The 21,777-nt window shown below is 39.9% G+C and overlaps 1 protein-coding gene across 1 annotated transcript; it reads right to left on the reverse strand.

The window, feature by feature from the left end:
- Positions 1-325: 325 nt before the first annotated feature.
- LOC308404793 (protein mono-ADP-ribosyltransferase PARP14-like) lies at positions 326-10,920 on the reverse strand. Its single transcript, XM_080895014.1, has 14 exons — positions 10,676-10,920; positions 10,455-10,579; positions 6,929-8,443; positions 6,608-6,844; positions 6,006-6,230; positions 5,815-5,869; positions 5,506-5,652; positions 4,696-4,758; positions 4,435-4,611; positions 4,170-4,346; positions 3,424-4,053; positions 2,947-3,083; positions 1,809-1,989; positions 326-916 (listed from the first exon to the last, which is right to left on the reverse strand). Exons 1-14 carry the CDS (start codon positions 10,845-10,847, stop codon positions 630-632), a joined length of 4,128 nt encoding a protein of 1,375 aa, XP_080751140.1. The 5' UTR covers positions 10,848-10,920; the 3' UTR covers positions 326-629.
- Between the last annotated feature and the right edge of the window lie 10,857 nt (positions 10,921-21,777).

Raw genomic sequence — 21,777 nt, forward strand, 5'->3', positions numbered from 1 at the left:
TCCCAGTGTTTTCTTTTGCTTGGAAACCGGGTCCAAATGGCTCTTTGGGTGTAAAAGGTTGCTGACCCCTGGCCTAGTTCAACGTGTTCATTTCCCATTTAGAGTAAGATAGACAATAACGAAGGTGTAAATTAGAGCTCGTGTCCCTGAGATTCTCAGTCAGGTCCAACACTGTCTTGGTATGGTCTGGTTTTATTAAAATAAATAAATAAATAAATAAAATATAAACTAAGATAACTGCCAAAATCCTCAGCTTGGGGGTTTAAACAGGAAGTCTGCTGTTGATTACCCACCTCTAATTTCTCAAGAATGGACCATTGTCAGTCAGTAAATCTTTATTAGGGTATTGTGCCATGTTCTCAGATTAATTAGATGTATTCAAAGCACTTTACACTTGGCAAGGTGAAGATGTAAGAAGATCAACCAAATAAAAGATTAAAACCTGCATAATTGTGTAACATGTTTCCAGTGTTTATGTACATATATGTAACTTTTAATTTCATTTGAAGCAGCTGCTGTTTAGCTAGGTCGGTGACAGTGACAATTCAATTTGTAACTTTTATATTATTCATAATTGATTTTTCAGACACTTTCATTTATAAACAGTGGAAAACACTTTTCCTTTACTCTCACTTGAATGTGATGAGGTAATCAGGGTACGCTTGGTTGTCATGAAACACAACATACATGCTGGGGTTATCCATTTTGTCTACCACACTGTCATAGCGGTCATGAGGCTGCTGGGTGTTTCGAGGTGGAGGCACCTTCATGGTAGCTTGGCCCTGAGCGAAGACACCTGTGAGGACTCGGGCGACGAACATTAACTGAGAACCATCAGCAGCTGGTTTGGAGTAGGTGGGTTGAGCCGAGTAGTTGGCATTTACAGCAAAGTAGGTCCCAAGACCGTATGCAGTTGCTGAGGGTGAAAAGAGAAAAGGAAATTAACAACAGATGATTGTATTTACACTGTAGTGACACAGAACTAGTTACTAGTTCACTAACCCTGCCTTTGTTACAAGTACTGTTTATTTCATATCTTTCACCAGGTGTTCAAGATTTTAACCATGCAGTGGATTGCAGCATGTTTTATTAGTGCATACAGGAACATAAAAACATGTCTTTAAGAAATCAAGTGCCGTTACTCTACTAGGCCTCGTTTTTATTGTTAACTCAGTGTCCCTGGGTCTTGTCCCTTGTGTTATGAATAAATCTTTTTTTTTTTTTTGGTACCGGTACTGGTTTTATTTTGTTGTACATATCTGCAACACCTTAAAGGCCGGTCCGTGAAAATTCTGTTGGACATAAACTGATCCATGGTGCAAAAACGGTTGGGGACCACTGCTCTTCAGGTCCCACCACAACATTTGACTTTGGGCTATTGTAGCACTTTTCTTGTCTTCTTTTAGCCATTTTTTATTGTCCTATTGACCCAGCATTGTATAATTTTGAGCATTTGACTTTCTAGAACAGAGACGTTCATTGTTGACTGAATGACTCTAAGGTGCAAAATCGTTTAACGCATTTGGCTGTTAACTCACGGGCTGCTGATTTCAGACGACCCAGGGATGTAGTCTCTATGCTTAGAAGTCAAGCACTATTCTATTTTCACAGAGTTCTAGATATCTACCAAAGCAGGTGGAGGCATAATCATCCAGAGAAGAGCTGCTTTATAACAAGCTTTAAAACTCTAAAACCATAAAGAACACCAATCTTTCCATTAAGGAATATAAAGAATATAAGAAGTAAAGAACCATTTATAACACAAAGTTTTGGTTCAGTAAATGTGGACTCTATAAAAAGATTATTACCATTTTGTCCAGCAAAGCTCCTGTTGAATCCAGTTTTCACTATGGAGTCGCAATTTTCCTGGGTCGTCCCGTGGTACAGAAGTTTCTCCCCTGCTCCTCCCTCCTGTGCGTTCTTATCAGAAATGTGCTTCCTCTGTGCTTCATAGGTGCGCCGCAGGTGAACGTTCTGCAAACGCTCAATCTGACATGAGAGAAGAAGGACAAAGGATTAAAGAGCTGCCTAACAAGATAATCCAGGATATTAATTACATCTGAGGGGTAGTTCAAAGTATGTCATCATAGTGATGGCATAGTTTCAATGGTGGATTGAAAGTAAAATCCTCCTAAAATCCCAAATGAATGCTGAAATAAATAAACACAATTTAATTAAATGAATCATCTTTTAAAAGAGGAAATGAATTTATTTGTAAAATGTGACATTGACTGATTTGGAATTAAATTTTAATATTATTTTATTCTTCCCTTTTCTATATAAATGTGTTTTGTTACTGATAAAAGAAGTTTTCATATTACTGAATGTGGGAGTGAAGCTGTGGAACAGACTTAGTGAGGAACTCAAACACTAAGTCTGTTCCACAGTTTGTCTCCGTTTCTCGTCATGTTGTCAGTCTTCATGTCCTACTGCCATGTACCCCCCATGTGCAGTTTACTTCATGTTGCCACGCTGCTTAGTTACCATTCCAGGAGTTTTGTTTTGTACTTTCAGTTTGTAGTTCTCAGCAATAAAGCTGCATAAGTTCATGTTTCGTCTCTGGAGTGCTGCATTTGGGTCCAACCTCTGCTTGCCACACAGCCAGACCTTGACAAACCCCCTTTTAACATGTTGTTACTGATTATGATTATTTAGTGTTAAGCCCCAATAGCAAAAACAACCATAACAATACGTGGACGCATAAGCAAAATCATGTTTTCGATGACATTGCCATTGCAGGATTTTGTTTTTTGCTAATAGTCAAAAAACAAAACAAAAAAAGCCAAAGAATTGAATAAACAACTGTTATATTTAGTGAATCAAAATAAATAAACTGTTCTATTGACTAAAGAAGAATAAAGTAGCGACAAAGCAGCATTCATATTATAAGACAGGTAATATAAATAGAAACTGAAATGTTCCCTTACACAAAGGACAGCCACCCACCTTCATCACAGTTTTGGCAACAGTTCGTTTGAAGGCCTCCTTCACTGCCCGGTACTCTGCAGAGGAAGGCTCCAGTGTAACGACCTTCAAGCTCTCATTAGCAGCCATGCTGTCCCAGTACAGAGGGTAAGTAAAGTCTGAAAGAGACAAGCATATATAGCATATACCACATGAGAAGACACCCAGAGCCTATGTTGAGTTTTATTTTGCTATTTACTGCAAATCTTTAATGAAGCACGTAAAAAGAAAAAAAGATTTTAATAGTATCATGAATGAATACAACCAAAACTTGCAATGGAGCCCGTCTGACAATATTATAACACTCCTGTTAAATCAACATGATCCAACCTTATCAGCTGATCTAGGATTTTCATACTTTTTGTTTAAAAGTGAACAGTTTATTGTTGCTTTCATGTTTCACAATGACTTTTGCAACCTTCTTTACTACAAGTAGTTTTTTAGTTTCTTTCTTCTCACCTCTCAGATTCTCAAGTCGCTTTAGCTTCATCGCCTGTCTGCTCAGTTGCTGTGTGGCCATCATTGTCTGTAGATTAACCTCCCATACGAGTCCCTGTGCGTCTTTTATTCCTTCTGTTAATTCGTTGTTTTCCAGTTGGTGATTGGCTGTTCTGGGAAGTCTTTCCCAGTTTCCGTTATGTGCCAGGATGCACCAAACAACTCGGAGGTACAAATCCTCCTCCACCCTGACTCTCACCTCATTAGCAAGACCCATTAACTGACACTGATTCATTTTCTGCATCACCCGGGTGACCCCGTCTTTCAACCCACTCACTGTTAGAGAGCCAGACTGATCAGTTTGCATGAATAAACCCTCAGACTCCACCAGCTCCTTCAGCTCCATCATGCCGTCCTGGTCGAGGGGTTCCAGTTCCTCCTTTAAGAAGGTGTTACTGGAGCACTGTGTGTGATATTGATGCTTCAGCTTTTCCATGGCATCATCAACGTCTTTTTTGGAAAGACCCAGGAACGTGAAGACAGACTGCTGACTTGTAGAGCTGATTTGGAGACTGCTGAGGTATGCACTCACAGAATGAGGAGGCTGTTGTTGCTGTACTTGAACTGGAAGTACTGGAAGTACTGGAAGTACTAGAACAAATCAGTAAAAAATTTCAGTAAAATAAATTTGTAATCAGTTTTTATTTTCAAATTCGTTTTAAAATTCAATTGCACATAAGATGTCAGTTTGTGAATATTTCTGTCACCTCTGTTGATGACAGCTGAGGAATACATCTGCATCGCTTTCTCTTTAAAAGCCAAGAAGACATCGATCTTAATCAGGGTGAGACGGATGTTGGTGAGGCTGTTCATAGATGATGCAGAAGCCTTGATCCCTTGAAGAATGGCTCCTGCTACAATCGCAGGATTCAACCCTCCAGCTCCTGAAAAAACACCACTTGCATTTAGGTGTGTGTGTTTGTGTTTCACAACAAACTGAATGAATAGAAATGCCCAAAAAAAAATACTTACCAGCGCAGATGGCAGGAATTGCCACTGAACTGTATTTATAGCATTCACAATAGGCAATGATATCACACACAAGTTGTTCAATGAGAGCTTGATCCTTTTCTCCACATACATGAAAAATAGCTTTACAGGGGAAGTTTCCAGACTGGGTCACATAAATTTCTCCTCGATTCACTTTTGCTGCACAGAAAGTGACACAGGAAGCATGAGTGAGAGTCAGATAAGTAAGATGAGAAGGTAAGTAGCAGCTTCTCTTTTTCTCACCTGCTTTCAGTTTAGCTTCCACCTCTGGTCCAGCTACAGTTAAGATGTCTTTGCATACTCCATCTGTAGATGACGAAAAATCAGAAAAATATATATTAAAGAACTTATAATCTGTCCGTGAAGGAAAGCTTGTGAAGCATACAGTGAGTCATCAACCCTATTTCCCCTAATCAATCTAAATGCATTTATGGGAAATGGTACTCACAGGTAAGTCAAAGGTTAATCCCTGCCAAACCTGCTTGGCTGGAGATCAAACATTTCTCATGCCAGGTTGACACCACAGGCAGTATACCAGTTCACCACGTCACCTCTGTTCCCTGCCAGACTGTTATTGACTCACTTGTCTTTGTTATAGTTTGATCATCTGATTGCTTTCCATCGCCTGTGCCTCAGAGTTTTGGATTGCCATCCACTAAGACTAATGTGCATATTATGCGTAATATGCACTTTATTTCACTATGTGAAACTATAATCATGATAGGTATGAGATCCAAAATACAACAAATTATCTAGTGTTGCAGCTCCATATGCATCACAAAATGTCAAACTGTCAGTTATGCTCTTCATAAGTATATAGTGAGGTTTTTAGCTAATCCAAGAGGCTTGTTAATAATGCTAGATGAAAACTTCAAAGATTACAATCATATGGGTATCCCTATATCTGTGCAGATTTTCATGAAGAGCTGTTTTCCTTTGTCATCCATAGAGAGCTATGCTACCATTGTGGTTAAAAATAACTTCAAAGTTACATCATGGGCCTCCTGCTCACTCCGCCTTCCTGCCTTTATATGCATCCTCGGTTTCACCTACCAAGGTTAAAATTTTGGAAGTCTGTTGTGTTCACCACAGCATCTGTAGTCTCATTAGTGATGTCACCAAACACCACATGTAGTTTAACTCCACTTCCCACTGTTATGATGATGTCATCTAGGTCGCTGGTGAGGGACCTGAAGATTGCTGAGATGAAGAACACCACACATTAGATTTTGTTTGACATTTAATCTGATGACTGAGGGTGCTGATGAATATGGTAAAATATGACACTGGCTGAATGCTTTTTATCTGCTCACTATTCATTAATGTCACATAATAAAGACAGTCTGAGTAGTGCTAGTTTACCTTGGCCTCCCTGGTTCATATTTAAGCTGAGCTGTTTGTAGACATCATGGTAGCACTGTAAATAAAAACACAAGAATAACAACATAAATAATTGATGTCTGGTCAGGACAGCCCTGTTCTTGTTTTTTAAAGTGTTTTATAAATAAAGTATGATATGCATATCAGATCAGGACATATCGATTGACACTGACCGCCTCAGAATCAGGGTAACCAGGTTTAATGACAATGTGGATGTTTGTAAGAGATCCAGAGGATGCAGATAATCCAAACTGGTGAATGACGTCAGTCAACACTTGAATAGCTTCTCTCAGTGGGTATTGTAAAACAATTCCTGGCCCAATGATTGGAATGGCCACTGAACCCAAATTCAGCTGTGCACAGAGCTCCAGACACCTCTTCAGACCGTTACCAAGAGCCTGCAAATCAAAAGTTACATATTTTTAAACTATGTTTTCAAACTGTTGGATTGCACACTGCAACTAACAGAGCACACATGGAAAACAGTGAGGCTGCACAAAAAGTTCAATTTGGTTGCATAAGACTGCTCTTGCAGTTATCTGGTTGGTACATTAATGCTTTCGCTTTTCAATTAAATTAAGAAATATTTTATTGTATATTTTTTTGTCTCGATTCTACTTTTGCACATACACGTAGATATCATCTGATTATTCCAATTAATACTTTCATCTATGTACAGCTATAAAGTGGATTTCAATGGTTTTCTGAAGGTAAATTAAATATGAATTAGCACTTCTCCATCACCAGAAGTGTTAATGAAAGTCCTTAATTTTACCTGAACGCTCTTTCCTCTTACTCCGTCCCAAGGCAAGCACTCAATGAAGAAAATCCTGGAGCAGCCCAGAGATGGAGGTGCATCAACCAGCTGAACATCACCAGGGGCGAGGGCACAACTGGCTAAGACTGAATCAAACTTTAACTTTAATACATTCCCAGCTTTGGCCAACAAACTGTTGCCAATATTTGTAGAAGTCAGCTGCTTGTTGAGCATGGGGACCACCAGAACATCCGCCTGCAGAAATAATATTGAATAACATGAATGTTGATATTTTATTTTGGGATTATGGGAACTAGAATTGAATGGAAATAATCAAACCTGTTCATTTTCTAAACTGCTGAGTTTGATCTTCAGGTTTGTTCTGTTGATTGCAGAGTTTCCAACTGTGCTGTACATGCTGCTGCTGTAGCTGAGAGATCTAGGTGTGTCGCTGAGTCTGCTGGTGTTTCGTGGTCTTTGCACGTTTGGGGTGGCTGCAGTTTGCTTCTCTCGGATAATGACGTGACAGGAACCCTCTATCAGCTCTTTAGTCACTTTACCCTCTTCCTGGAAGTACTGCTGAGCCCCTGGTCCATCTAGAGTCAAAGTGTCTACTACAACACTGTCTAGAGTTGATGTTAGGGCCTCCTTGACCTCCTGAACATGACATCGAGGACCAGACACAAACACACAAGGATTTGGAAAATGTGAGGCTTGTAAGGTCACCTTGGTCTGCTTCATGCCAATCAAGTCTAAGATTTTATTAAAACAGTCGACCATTTCAGGATGAAGCAGATTGATGTTTTCTTGAGTTGAAACTTGATTCAACTGGAAGTCATGAAGAACTTCATTGAGCTTGGCCACATTTTCACTGTAGCCCACCAGTTGGATGTTGGTTGTTGAGGTTCCCCTGGCGCCTGGCATGTAGCTGATGTCCACTCTGAACTCTTTACTGTTTGCCTCGTTGTTGGCTTTCATCAGAATTTCTTTCAACCTGTTGAGATCTATTGCACCCTGCAGCTGTACAGTGGTCACTTTAAGGTCTCTCATTACTGCTGCCTCTGCCTCATTCAGAGCATCAGAGGACAAACTGGACAGAACCAGATCTGCACCCACCTCAAAGAAAACAGGGTTTCTGAGGCTCTGCTGGAAGCGAGTTTGGTATTTTGGGATGGCATCACTGGTCTTCATGAAGGTTAGCAGAGCTGTAGGGAACTTAACGCTCTTCTCCTTTACGTTCTTAATCAGTTCAACCAGTTTTGCAGCTCCTGACTGCACCTCTTTGTCAGGGCCCTCCAAAGTGATCATGGCACTACCTCTGATGATTGCAACCTCTGGACAATTAGCACGCATTTCTCGATTGAACTCTTCTTCTATGAGGTTGAACTTCTTCTCCACAATTGGCACTTCCTTTTTGGTGGGTAGGCGTTTTTCCAGAATTGCAATCTTCTCCTTCATGGCATCAACCTCTCCTACAACCACAGCATAGCCACTCTCTGTGTAAACTTTGATATCATCTGTCTTAAAGGCCGAGTCCTGCAGTACCATTTTCATCTGTTTTGGCTCAAGCACATGATAGCAGAGGTAGGTCTCGGTGAGCCGAATGAAGACCTGATCCACTTGACACTCCCATTTCTCTGCAGCACCACCAAATCCTCCTCCTGGACCCTTGTCAACCTCCCCTCTAACCAAAACTTCTTCTTCATCAAAATTTAGCTCCACTGTGCAGTCGATTGAAGACAGTTGTTTTTCAAAAAATTTGTATGCTTTACAGTTGTCTCTCAGGAAAAACATCAGGAAAACATCTATCCTGAAAGTCTTCTCAAGACCCTTTATGTTTGGGTTTCTAGAGATCTGAAAGAAGGAAAGAAAAAAAATCTGTCAATTTATGATATACGATAGGCTACTTATTGTAAACAGTGGGAGTGTACCACATAGGCCTGGGCAGTAAGTCAAAAATGAATCACAACCGTCATTCAAAACCTCTAATTGACGTAATCTTTACCATGTCTGTTTTTTTTTAATTTCTTTTTACTTTAAATCTATTAATACTCCATCCAATATGTGCCATCTCTGCTATGTCCAGTCCGTTGCCCCAATTCACACTGTGTGACACTGTGTTAGAACAGAAATATGCTACAGGCCTGTTTCTAAAACAGTCTGGGTATTTGTGTATAATGTAAAGGAAAGCAGAATGCAATGATTGGTGAATAATTTAAAGGTTTTTTATCTGTGTGCTAGCAGAGTGCAGTCTCCATGGATTTCACAAAGAATTTAATATTTTGTTCACTCTGGCCACTATATTAGGTACACCTCTTTAAGCGTATTAATACATAAGGATAATCAGCCAATCACACGCAATTAACAATATAGACATGGTCAAGAGGATCTTCTGAAGTTCGAACTCAGCATCAGAATGAAAAATAAATTTGGGCTGCTTTGATTTATTTCTACTGGGATTTTCCTACACAACCATCTCTAGGGATTACAGAGAATGGACTGAAAAAGAGAAAATATCCAATTCTCTGCATGAAAACGTCTTCTTGATGTCAGAGGTCAGAGGAGAATGGCCAGACTGCTTCGAGTTTACTTCTTCCTGCATGTGTGTTCTTAATAAACTCTTCATCTGATTGCACTCTACTGGGGCCTCCATTGGTTTGTTTTTGTGCCACTTGTCGAATTCGGGACAGATTCATACAGTCCTATGTTGATAAAAACACATTAAATTAATATCTGTTTATATGTTTTTGTTTTTGATTGTTATATCTGACTCTGACACTGTGTTAGAACAGAAATATACTACAACCCTGTTTCTAAAACGGACAGGATATTGTGCACAATGTAACTGAAAGTAGAATGCAATGACTGGTGATAATTTAGAACACAATATTATTTCATTTGTGTGCCAACGGGATGCAGTGTCAATGGATTCCACAAAGAATTTAATATTTTGTTGTATTTCAGATATATATATCTACTGGGATTTTCCCACACAACCATCTCCAGGGATTACAGAGAATGGAATGAAAAAGAGAAAATATCCAATTCTCTGCATGAAAACGTCTTCTTGATGTCAGAGGTCAGAGGATGGCCAGACTGCTTTGACTTGATAGGAAGGAAACATTAACTCAAATAACATCACAACATTATAATAAAAAATTAACAGCAAAGATTTAAAGCAGCACTGAAGTCTTCTCTGTTACTCTCAAGGTGTACCTAATAAAGTGTCCAGTGAGAGTGTTACCATCTGGCTTTTTATGACCTATGTTTTTAAAAACAGTATCTTTGATGGTATGGAGATGGAGTATCATACATGGCACTGGTTTCTTCCTTATCTACAAAGGCTTTAAATGCAAAATAGTGTATAAAGTTTTTGTATTTGTATCTACATACTGTGCCGTCTACATGATGTATTTTTCAGGGAAGGCTTTCTTATTTAAAAAATGCTGAACTAGACTGTATATTTACACTCTGTATTAACAGCAAGACTCAGAAGTGAAAGAAACCTGAGAACTGTCAGCCACTGAAAACACTGAGGCACAATGAAATGAAAGCTATAAAAAAGAGGGCCCAGCAAAAGTGGAGCAAACACATAGTTCTCTATATTTGTCCCTGACGTCAAATTTAATGATCGTGTATCTTTTTTTTAAAAAGGACTGTTTTACTATTTAAAATGTATTCTTTGCAGTACTTACAGTGTCTTTGAAATATTTTATAATCATCTGTTTTTTGTCAATATTGTCCTCAGCTGTCCAACTTCCCCTGGAGGCTAACTCACTCCTCTTAAACTAGTTTGGCCACATTATTCTGGCGCTCAGTTTTTACTGTAACCAAAAGTCATGTTTGAAAGAGCAGGAAACTGTACCAGTGATTGGCTTGTCGATGGCTGGTCAGAGGTCTGTGGTGAACTTGTCCGGCTCACGGTCAGCCGCACTTCTCCACTCGGAAGAGTGATGGTGTGAAACTTCCTCTGCAAAACTCTGTCTTGATCTGGAAAACATCCATAAACAGAGTCACTGAAACAGCCTGAATTTAAACACAAATCTAAAATTTTTTTTTTTTTTTACAAATGATCGACTGTCCTACCCTCTTTTAACTTGAAACAGATTTTATAAACTCTTCCTCCGAGTTTTTCAAGATTTCCGCAGTCGCCACCCCCGGAGTCTCGCCTTTTCTGAAAGTATCTCCTCACTTTCTCCTTCTCTCTGTCTGTAAAGTCAGTGGCTTCAAAAAACAGTGGATACGGATATTCATCCATTTTATCTGCAATTCTACACTAACATGAGAACTTTCAGCCCGTCTAACACTTGTTTGTGTCGCTCTGTCACGGCCTGTTTTTGTTTCACTTTCACTTTTAAAGTATCACATCCTGGTGTTTACACTCCCACACCCAGCAATGGAAAAAGTCCGCATTTAATTCTCAGGGGCTTTTCTCGTCTCACCTGCTCTGCAGGTACTTTAAAGGTGTGTCAGCTGTCAGAGTATAACTCTAAATTATATTTATGTCTTAATATGATTTTGAGAAAGACATTTTACCAGTAATTATGCTTACAACAAATTAGGGTTCCTATTTTATGCTTCATCTGATCTGCAAATATATTTCACATAAACCCATCCATCCATCCATTCGTCCTCTTGCGCTTATCCCTATCTGGACGCACTGGAGCTGGAGCGTATCCCAGCTACCATAGGTCTGTAGAGGCGGGGCACACCCTGAACATACAGGAATCCCTTCGTGTAAAACCTTCCTTATATCCTGTAATATTACCACACCGACCCACTAGGTGTCATTATAGACCCAAAACTGTGTCAGTGCAGTGAAACGTAATAATAATTACATTTAAGGTGTTTTTATTCATGTTTTGCTTCATGTGACATTTCGGTTCAATTCATGAAGTGGCTTTCAGAGTGAAAGAAAACAAAACATAATAGCAATAGAGCCAGTTCTAAAATGTTAATTTGTTAATACAGTGAATGAAAAGATGTTATTTAAAATGTTTATAGAAACTATCAAACCGTTTTAAGAAGTAAAGCACAATTATTGCTTGTACTGATGTACTGATAAAATGCATTTATGTAGGTGTTATGTGTGTATTCTTTAATAAATAAATAAATGTTCAGGATGTTCAGACACACACGGCCCTGAGTGTCAGAGGAATGAATCTCAAATCTGGAAATCAGTCACAGTTTTTGTACCTGTATCTTTGATTATTCTTTCTCAAATAGTTTATTTTAAGAGCTAAAACAGTATATGTTAAAATTCACAGGGCAAAAAAGCATCACTGATTTAATACATTTTTAAAACACTGAAATTTTCATAAAGCCACAGCTACTAAACAAACTCAAAATGCCATAATATTCACTGCTGAGGAAATTACACATCATTCACTTCATTATTAAACTCTGCATTTACTTATAAGTCATCAAGTGTTTTCATTTTCACATGAATGCCTGTTTACACTTATAGATTTTGTCTTGGTCTTAGGGTTCTTCCACATTCTCACATGTAGTTTCAAGTAGTAATCTACAAATATCTAAAGCTCAGACCCCAAACTTTAGAGTTCAATTGAAGTAAGCTTAGTTTATTATGCATGAACAAATATTGACATGTTTTTTTCAACATATGGTTTGAATAACATTGTTGAAATGCTCATATTTTACGTGTAAATTGACAGAAAGACCAGAGACCTGACATAAATTATATGTTGAACTGTCTCGACATGAACAGTGATCTGTGCCTCTTTAAATATGTCCTTCCCATTCAAAGGTGCTTCAGCAGCCCCGCCTACAAGGGCTGGGAAAATCTGCCTCTTCTATTTTCATCTCACTCTGTTACATCAGTTACATCGATTCTTAATGTATTTTAACATTACCATGTTTCCCAGAAAAGCTCCTATTGAATCAGTTTTTTATGATGGACTCACGGCTGTCCTGACTCGTGTCGTAATATAGAAGGTTTGGTTTTGCATTTCCTCTTTATAAAGGAAGTGCAAAACCAAATAACCTTCCCTTTTGTAGAGCTGAAACTAGTCCAAATTAAGGCTAGACTGAAACTTCAAAGCATTTTGCTGACTGTGGAACTGGCAGTGACTGGTTTTATACACGAAATACCATGAACTTTATGTTTTGTCTGTTTTTCTGTCTTTGTCTTTACATTCACTTTAATTGGGCCGCACCTCGTAATCTTTAAATTCTGGCGTTTTCAGTCTCATTGCCACAGGTGTACAAATCAAATGCCTAGCTGTGCAGTCTGTCTTTATAAACATTTGTGAAAGAAATAGTTCTTGGGTCGCTCTAAAGAGGCCACTGAAGTGAGCATGGTGCTGTGACAGGATGTCACCATGCCAACAGGTTCGTTTGTGACATTTCTTTACTTGTACAAATTCCACTATCACCTCAAAGAGGTGTTTTTTTTTCAAAGTGGAAACATTTAGGAACCACAGCACCTCAGCCACAAAGTGTGAGAACATGTATACCTACAGAGTGGGGCTGCCGAGTACATATGCTGATAGTGCCTGAAAGCTATTAACTGCAGGGCTCCAAACCCCAACTGAGATTAATATCAGCACAAAAACTGTGCACTGGGAGCGTCATGGCATGGGTTTCCATGGCTGAGCTGCTTCATTAATGTATAGCATAGCCCAGTTTCAGCTGTTGTGTTTAGTGGTAATGGTTAATTGTTTGCTTAAGTTTGCTAATGCTCATTTTGTGCAGCAATAGACATATTTACCATCAGCAAATCGCTGACCAGATTGGGGAGGGATTCACGAATACAGGATATGACAGCTGGACTTCTTTTTGGCTCATGATGAATTTTTACCTCATGAAGAAGATTTTCATAAAAATATGCTCTTCGGTGAGCAGTCACAGTTATATATGTTGGGTCTATGCTTCCACAGGCCCTGCTGGTTTAGAGACTTATTCCCATTAACGACAAGGAAGCAAGACGCAAGAGAAGGACCTTAGAGCAGCCCTCCTGCCCTCGGTCAGACCACTTCGAAGAACCAGCTTCTGCTTGCTGCCTTTTATTGGAAACAGTTACAGTACACACAAGCACCACCCACTGTAAACCCCCCCTATGGTTCTAAAAGACAAGGTACTATGTGTGTATGTGTGTGCACGTGTAAGCACGTGTGTCTATGTGTGTGTGTATGTGTGTGTGTATGCATGTATGTGTGACCATCTGTATGTATGTGTGTGTGTGTGTGTGTTTGGGGGTGCGTTTGTGTGACCTCCTGCCCACAAAAGGGTCATAAAAGCAGGAAGCTTACTAAACAAGAAAACAGAACCTTCACATAGGATGTGCCTATAATAAAATACAGGCTGGGGAGGTCAACAGAAACAGAAGAATGTCTTTGATCATTCTTACAAATTTAATAACACAATGACAATATTTAACAATTTCAACCTCACAATATATAAGGTTTTAACAAGAGATCTGGGCCCTATTTCAGGAAGCCGGTTTAGAAAACTCAGAGTGAAAAACGATACTCAGGGTTGAGTAACCCCGAACTGTCCAACTCGGAATATTCGGTTTCAGAAAGGCTGATAACAATTAGTTCAGTCAACCCGGAGTTGCTTTAACCCCAAGTTAAGCGCGCGCACGAGGATACATAAAGCCCTGATTAGTGGAGCACAGATTAAGCGAGTCACCATGGAGACGGAGGGAAAGAAGGCGCGGTCAATGTATTTTACAGCGCTTGAGGCCGAAATTCTGATGGCAGCATATGCCGATAACATGCAAATTTTGCGGAAAAATAGTAACACAGCCTCAGCTGCAAAAGAAAGGGAGCATGCATGGCAAAACATAGCCGACAGAGTCAATGCATGAGTGTTAATTTAAACATTGATCTAGGGATTTCCACCCATATAACACGTTATTTTATTATATTTTATTTTATTTTTTATTTTATACATTTTATTTTGTGACGTGATGTGAGCGCAGGTGCAACCCAACAGGCCCCAAACGTTCCTGGCAGCAAGTACAAATGAAATATAAAAATATAGTCCAAACAGGTAAGGTGTAATTGTATTATGAGCCATAGTGCTTGGTCTGTTTGTCCTATGTAAATCAATTGCAGTTAGAGGCTACATTAATTTCCCCTCTGTAAGCACTTATTGAAATTATCTGAGCACATTACAAGTACATATTTGCTTACTCTGTATGCTCAAATGTGACCCGTTATAGCCAACAGAAAAAAAGCGGAGGCCCGAAAAACAGGTGGGGGTCCTCCACCACCACCACTCACAGAGGCTGAGCAGTTGGCTTCCACATTTGTGATAATGTTGGCAGCATCATATATGATCTTCACAGTGCAGAGAACACAAATTAGCATCCATTACTATAATGAAATCATTTGTTAGTTTGAAATGCTACAGGGAGCTATGTACCTGTACATTAATGCTGTGGAAAGACTTCCTGTTCACATAGTCTCCTTCATTTACTGAAGGAGCAATGATTGGAATGTGAGTGCCATCTATACAGCCAATCATGCCTGGGAACCCTGAAAATAAGGAAGGAGCACGCCATGTCTGACACTTCCTACAGTCAGGTTTCTGACAAAGAGGCGGAGAAGGTCAGGGTTAGTTGAAGTAAACCTGCTAGGGGGCAGGTTAGCTTCACGGAGTGTGTCGTCATAGTAACTCACTCAGAATTAATCTAAACTCGCTTTGTGAAACTGAAAACCCAGAGTTTTCGTTAACTCAGGGTATACTTACTCAGAGTTTGCACTAAACCGGCTTCCTGAAATAGGGCCCTGAAGTCTGCTGAATCAGTCCAATGTTTGTTTGTTTGTTTGTTTTAGCTATAATAGCTATTAGCTATAAACCACAGTTATAAACATGCAAAAATCCCTGTCTTAGGCTGCTAGGTCCAGAAGTGGGCCAGTGAAGTCACCACACACTAGGAAAGCTGACTGGGAGCCCACCAAATCCTGAACTTATTTATGTTTGTATTGCAATTTTCCATTAGGGTCATGTGCAGAGCTGTGGGGAGGGCCTTGAAGTTGGGAATGCTGACGTTAGTGTATGTGTGTGTGTAGTGTAAAGGTTTGCTTTGGGGTATGTTCTAGGGTATAGAGCAGTTCATTCAACTTGTCACATCTTAATATAACTCTACAAAGTATGTCAGTGTTGAAACTACCAGACCCCACTGCACACAGGACACAAGAATAAACAGTGAAACTTAACTGGTCCTGAACCCCACAGCTAACAAAAATATATCAGCTTATAGACAATATTTTAACAGTGTGACAATAATTTAAAAAGAAAAACAAACTACAACCCACATAGCAAAATTGGTATGGCCTGGATATGGCCCACACAATGTGCTTACACATGGCCCACATACCGCAAAGAATGACGGCCCTTTGGTGGCCCAGATCAGGTTTACCAGAGGTGGCCCACACATGGGCCAGCACAAAGCCAGTTGGAGACACAATGGTGGTCCGGTGCTGGCCCATGTGTGGATTACCTCTACATGTCAGGTGGTGACCTGCAGTATCACCCCCCGCCCTCCAGTTGGAGTCAATTCACTATCTGTCCCTGTGTCAGGGCAGTCTCTTCTCACGTCACACTCTAATCAAACCCTTCCACCTGCCTCTCACTCACTTCCTGTCCCCATGTCAGTCTGTCTCTCTGTTAGCCCAGTTTCTTACTCTATGTCTCACTTTATCCATCAAGTGAGTGAACGGCATTCCGAGGGACCACCCAGGTCCCGCTGTAAATCTCTGAAAAAGTCTCAAACCTAATCATATTCCTCATATGCTACATATACATATGCTATTCTACATGCTTTTAAACCATTTAAAATTACAATTCATAGTTTTATATGTAAATTACATAATGTTAAATTACTATTAAACAAATGACTGACTAAGTATTTTAGACTTTAGTTTACTTCAGCCATAATCCATATAAATCAGGTATCATACAAAAATAAAAATAGCTTCAAATACAGTCATGACAATAAAAGAATATGACTTTAAGGACTTAACAACATTACTTCAGTTATAGTACACCAACATCTCTTATACATTAGCACTAAGGGAACACTGAATGACCTGGTGGTTTTTGTACATAAAACTACTCATCTAAGATGAATATTATTCTGTGCTTGATGTGCCTCAGCTTTGGCCCTGGCTCTTCCTCTCTAACTGCACTAGGACATATTGCCACCTGATAAAATAACACATTGATTCGTGCCATATAAAAAGTGAGACATGTCAATTCAGATTCTCTGTCAAATGTACACTAATGAATCAATTTACATCAGCAGCCTAACAACTGTCATGATAATAAATACTATTTAAACTATAGCACCAAATCATCAGTCAGTCACCTGTGACCTCGCCTCTGAGCTACAACATGGCAGAGCTGCCTCTGTCACCTGATAAATAACAGTGAGACATTCCAAATACATGCAGTCACACATGTGCTTCAAATAGTCATGAACCAACAAGTCATCAGTTTTAGATCGGAGCACCAGGACCGCCAGCTCTGACTGGTACCTGATCCACAGACCACTGAACAATATGGACCCCATGGGTTAAGGTTCAGCCACCAACTGTACTACCCAGCCTGACTCCAGAGTAGGACCCAATTAACCATGCCCCAGGCGTGGTACGCTGGACCTGTGATTTATTATGCTGCATAGAGGTTGCCTGAATCACTTTGTCTGGCCCCTCACCCAGGATCTGCACGGGTGACCCTACCAGGGGCAGATTGCTCCTGACAACTTAGTTCCCAGGATCACTGGAGCGCACAAACACCTCAACCTTCATAAGGTGGCGGTTCGAGATCTGTTGTGATGAAGAGAGAGTTGAGCGGAATTTACCGTCAGTCTACATTCCTACCCTTACCCTTAGTAATATAACTAGCAAAAAGTGTACACTTTTAGATTATATGATGACTACAGGTAAATCATGAGTTTGAGCCACAGGGAAGCTACTTTTTTTAGCCAGGCAAACACACAAGAATGAATTCTGATTTAGTGTTGTACCACGACAATAAAATGCCTTTGCTGGAAATGGTAAGGTCTGAGAACAGTTCATTAAAGTGTGATTTACTCACAGGAATTACAGCTGTTTCTAGAAAACATGCTGATTTCCTTTTTCAGTTCTCAGCCACTGGAAATACTTTATGGTTTCCTGCAAATCATTTTCACAGCTTGTTATTTCACACGTCAGACAGCCTCTTATTCGTTTTTCACATGCTCCAATGAGAAGCAAAAACTCGAGGATGAGTTAATAAGAATCCGACAAGCTAAACATGGCAGCCCTTTGTTATTTACAAAGAAAAAAAGTGTCATGTATCGGTGTGTGGCAGGCAGGAAATAGGACCCAAACGCAAACTCACGGGAAAACAGAATTGAACTCAAAATGCAGCTTTATTGCTGACAGGTGACAAACAATAACAGAGATACAAAACTAAACTGGGAAGAGCTAATTGTAACACATACCAGAAGACAAGGGGAGAATCACACACAGCATGAGGGACGACACGACACTGACTCAGAGAAACACAGGGTTTAAATACACTGGGAAGTAACGAGGGGAATGAGACACAGAAGGAGGGCACAGCTGGGAGAAATCAGGACTGACGAGACAAGCAAAGCAGGACACATTTACATAAGACACGGACCTTCAAAGTAAAACAGGAAGGATCACACAGAGACGCGAACTTGACACAGTGGAGACAGCAACTAAGAAACACAGAGACATAAACCATAAGGCAGAGGACTCTAAGAACAGAGGGGACACAGAGGGGAACTCAAACATGCAGACACAGACTTACACAGAACAGAGGGGAGACAGAGAAACATGAAGGGCAAGGGATCGAAACTAGAAACCATAGAATAAATCACACACATAAGTACAATAATACAAAAACCACAAAGAACTAAAAACGCTGGGTCAGGAGACCCAGGACTGTGACAAAAAGAGCTTGCCTGGTACATATGCTTTTATATTTTCTACCCTGTGGTGCAGAAGCACACGCACACACGTGCTAAATGTGAACAAACCTTTTTTTTTGTACATTTTTGGAACATGAACAGAGCATTGATGTTCTTTATTAATGTGACCAGAAAGTCATTAAAATGTATTATGTGGTATTTGTACTTATTCACAGTTTTGGAGGCGAGAGACGTGCTGAATGAGAGCCAGGTGTCACAGGCTGGGTCTCTGACCCAGCGCTCTGAGTTCATGTTTGTATTTGTCTCATTTTGTTATGTGATTAGTTTTTGTGTCATTTCCTATCTGTCTTTAGTTTGGGCAGTTATTGTTTATTGTTCCTCTGGTTTTCTATGTTTTGGGTTCTTGTATTATTCATCACGCATTAGGTTTGTTTAGTTTGTGTTGTCATGTCTAGTTTTAGTGTTTCCTGTTTTATTCTGACAGTGTCATGTGTTCTTTGTTCATTGTATTTAGCTTTCCTCTCCTGGTCCTGTCATTAGGTTTATGTCAGTCAGCTGTTCCCCCATGTGTCTCCACTTCCCCTGATCACCTCATGTATGTATTTAAGCCCTTTGTTTTCTGCATGCCATTGTCGGGTCGTCTGTTTATTTTGACCTCAGTCTTAGTTAGGTTTCCTCACCCTCAGTCATACTTATGGTTTTCGTCTGTCAGTTCTACATTAGTCTTAGCCTGTTATTTTCCACCACAGTTATAGTTTTTGGTCTTAGTGTTTTGTTTCTCAGATGGTTCCCCGCTGTAGGAACCCCATCTTCTTACGAACCTTTTACTTGTAAGACTTTATCCAGTTGCTCATCAATTGCTGTTATTTTTGTCAATTCCTGTTATTTTTGTCAAACACAAATGCAAGAAGAATCATGCCACTGTGCGATGTGTTCACTGCTACAGATACACATGTGGTAAATGCAGACTACAGATACCATGGCAGTGCCAGGATTGTGAGTGATTGCTGAAAATGTTGAAATGTACTCACTCTTAAGTAACACTCAGCAATATATTCTCAAGTAGCACTCCATGTAGTAGCATGCCGTCAGCGGGTTAGTTACGACGTCGGGAGCAGTTAGGAGAACAAAATGATACAGAGACTGTTCAGGTTGCTTTCCCAAAATCAACTCAAAGTTTTATTCTTTTGTGCAGCGGTATTTATAGGCAGAAAGTTCGTGTGTCAACAAGTTTCAAGTTAAAACCATATAAGGAAGGTCCCCCAGCTCTGAAAGAGGCCTTCTACAATCGTATCTCAACATACCTCTGACAGGTCCGTTAAACACTAGACAGTTGGAATCCTTTGTTCTACAATTGCAGTAAGATGCACTCTCAAGGCCTATAAATCTTATACAGAGGTCTCCTACATCCGTGAGTTCTGACACAACCCAGATGGTCTTCACTTAAACATCTTCTGCAAGGGAGTGATAAGTAAAAGAGTGATTTGTTGGTGTTTTCCCTCCAACCTTAGTATCTACTTTCACACCATAAAATCTTGAGTTGACAAAGCAAGAGAAAATGAGGTTAACATAAAGAGCCTTGTTGAGTCACAGAATCTTCTGTTCTAATATCATCAAAAAAAGTACCCAGTACATGCTCCCATAATACTAAAATATCTAACAATTATTATTTGTAAATATGTGTACAAATGGTTGGGGGGTTTTTGTACTGTTTTTATCAATAAATCTCAGCAACAAAGGACATACACACAATGTGTGTTGATTTCTCCCTAAGATGGCAAACTGAAACACTCCAAGTTGGTGACTTTTGGAGATTTATTTCCCTGGATGATTGAGAATGCATCAGACGAACACAAAAGGAAGTTCACAGCTTTTAGCAGCTCCCCCACCCCCTCATTCACACACCCCCACTCCCCTCCCTCCAGAATTCCCAGGTAACAACCTAATATAGATATGAATGACTAGCCAATTTAGCTTCCACTTGGCTGAAGCTAAAGCCTAGCTAAAAGCCATTTGGCTGGTAGGAGGGTTTTAAAGGTAGAAAAGCCAAATGGCTGCTCTCTGGGGCTTTAATTAATACCTGGTGGGCCGGTCTGTAGTCAAAATGCCCGATTTTCTGTCCCGGTCCAGCCCTGCAGGTTAATACTGGCAGTGTTACCATGCCAGCTGACTGTATTTCATCATCAGCCAGTGTTGTTCTTGATCAATATTACCAAAGTTTACCATAAGGCAGCATAGAAAGTATTTACTTGCTTTCAGGTTTTATTCAAATGTTAGTCATTTCAGTTGTTTCCCCACTTTTTTCCTGTTTCAAAATCAAACACCAGTTTGTGAGAAGATTATCTTCTTTTTTTAATAGGCAGATAAAGTTTACAAATGTTCGTATTTTAATATTCAAAAATGTTTTTGCCCAAAACATATGTGCACTATATGTCAGTAAAAATACTATGCAAATATTGCTGTCCTTGAATGCTGAGTAAACACTGACAAAGCACTGATTGTATCTCTTGTACTTCATCGACGCAGTATCTAAAAACTTTGCACCGTAGTGGTTAAAATCTCATTCTAATAAGAGTTAAAAGCGCATTCGGTTATTAGGTTTACAGGATTATTGAATTATGGTTAATGGTTGGTATCATTTTTTTTAACATTATCTGCCAATTACATCTGCCACCCTTCTCCAAATCTGTGCCCCTACCTGCCCCCCCCAACAAAAATTTTCTAGACACGCCACTGGTTATAAAACGGCAGAGAATTGTGTCCTGGCAGTGCTTGTGGTCGTGAAGTGAAAACACACACGCAGTGACTCCATCCCAAACAGCTTCCTTAGTGGTAATACAGCTCCCGTGACTCCTAGTGACAAAACACACATACAACACAATGACTAAGCAATCTTTAGCGTAAGGAAAGCTTTCACACAATAACACATCCGAGCAATACTACCGAGGTTCACACAATGTTCCCACGCCGACTGAAGCCCGATCACACCGTTAAATAGACGGCCCCAAAGATGGGAGATAATAAGCCACAGCTGCGATCAACTGCAGGTGCGGCAGGTGCGGCAGGTTTCAGTGCGGGAACGTTTTCGGTAGTACTTGTCTCAACTTGGAGGTAAGCAAACCCGTCAAGAGAGAGAGAAAGCGAGGGAGCGAAATACAAACATCGACACAACGAGCAGGCAACCCAGCGGGGCTGTCAGACCATGACAATTTTCACATGAATGTCTGTTTACACTTACATAATTTGTCTTCATCTAATCTACAAATCTCTAATA

The sequence above is a fragment of the Rhamphochromis sp. 'chilingali' genome (assembly GCF_963969265.1).
Source record: "Rhamphochromis sp. 'chilingali' genome assembly, chromosome: 1".
Classification (NCBI taxonomy): Eukaryota; Metazoa; Chordata; class Actinopteri; order Cichliformes; family Cichlidae; genus Rhamphochromis; species Rhamphochromis sp. 'chilingali'.

Excerpts from the sequence above, each read along its gene's own strand:
- LOC308404793 (XM_080895014.1), bottom strand. The coding sequence starts at position 10,847 with ATGGATGAATATCCGTATCCACTGTTTTTTGAAGCCACTGACTTTACA. Across the intron at positions 6,845-6,928 it reads GCAGTTTAGAAAATGAACAG|GCGGATGTTCTGGTGGTCCC; the intron begins GTTTGATTATTT and ends TTATTTCTGCAG. Across the intron at positions 4,054-4,169 it reads CTCAGCTGTCATCAACAGAG|TACTTCCAGTACTTCCAGTA; the intron begins GTGACAGAAATA and ends GATTTGTTCTAG.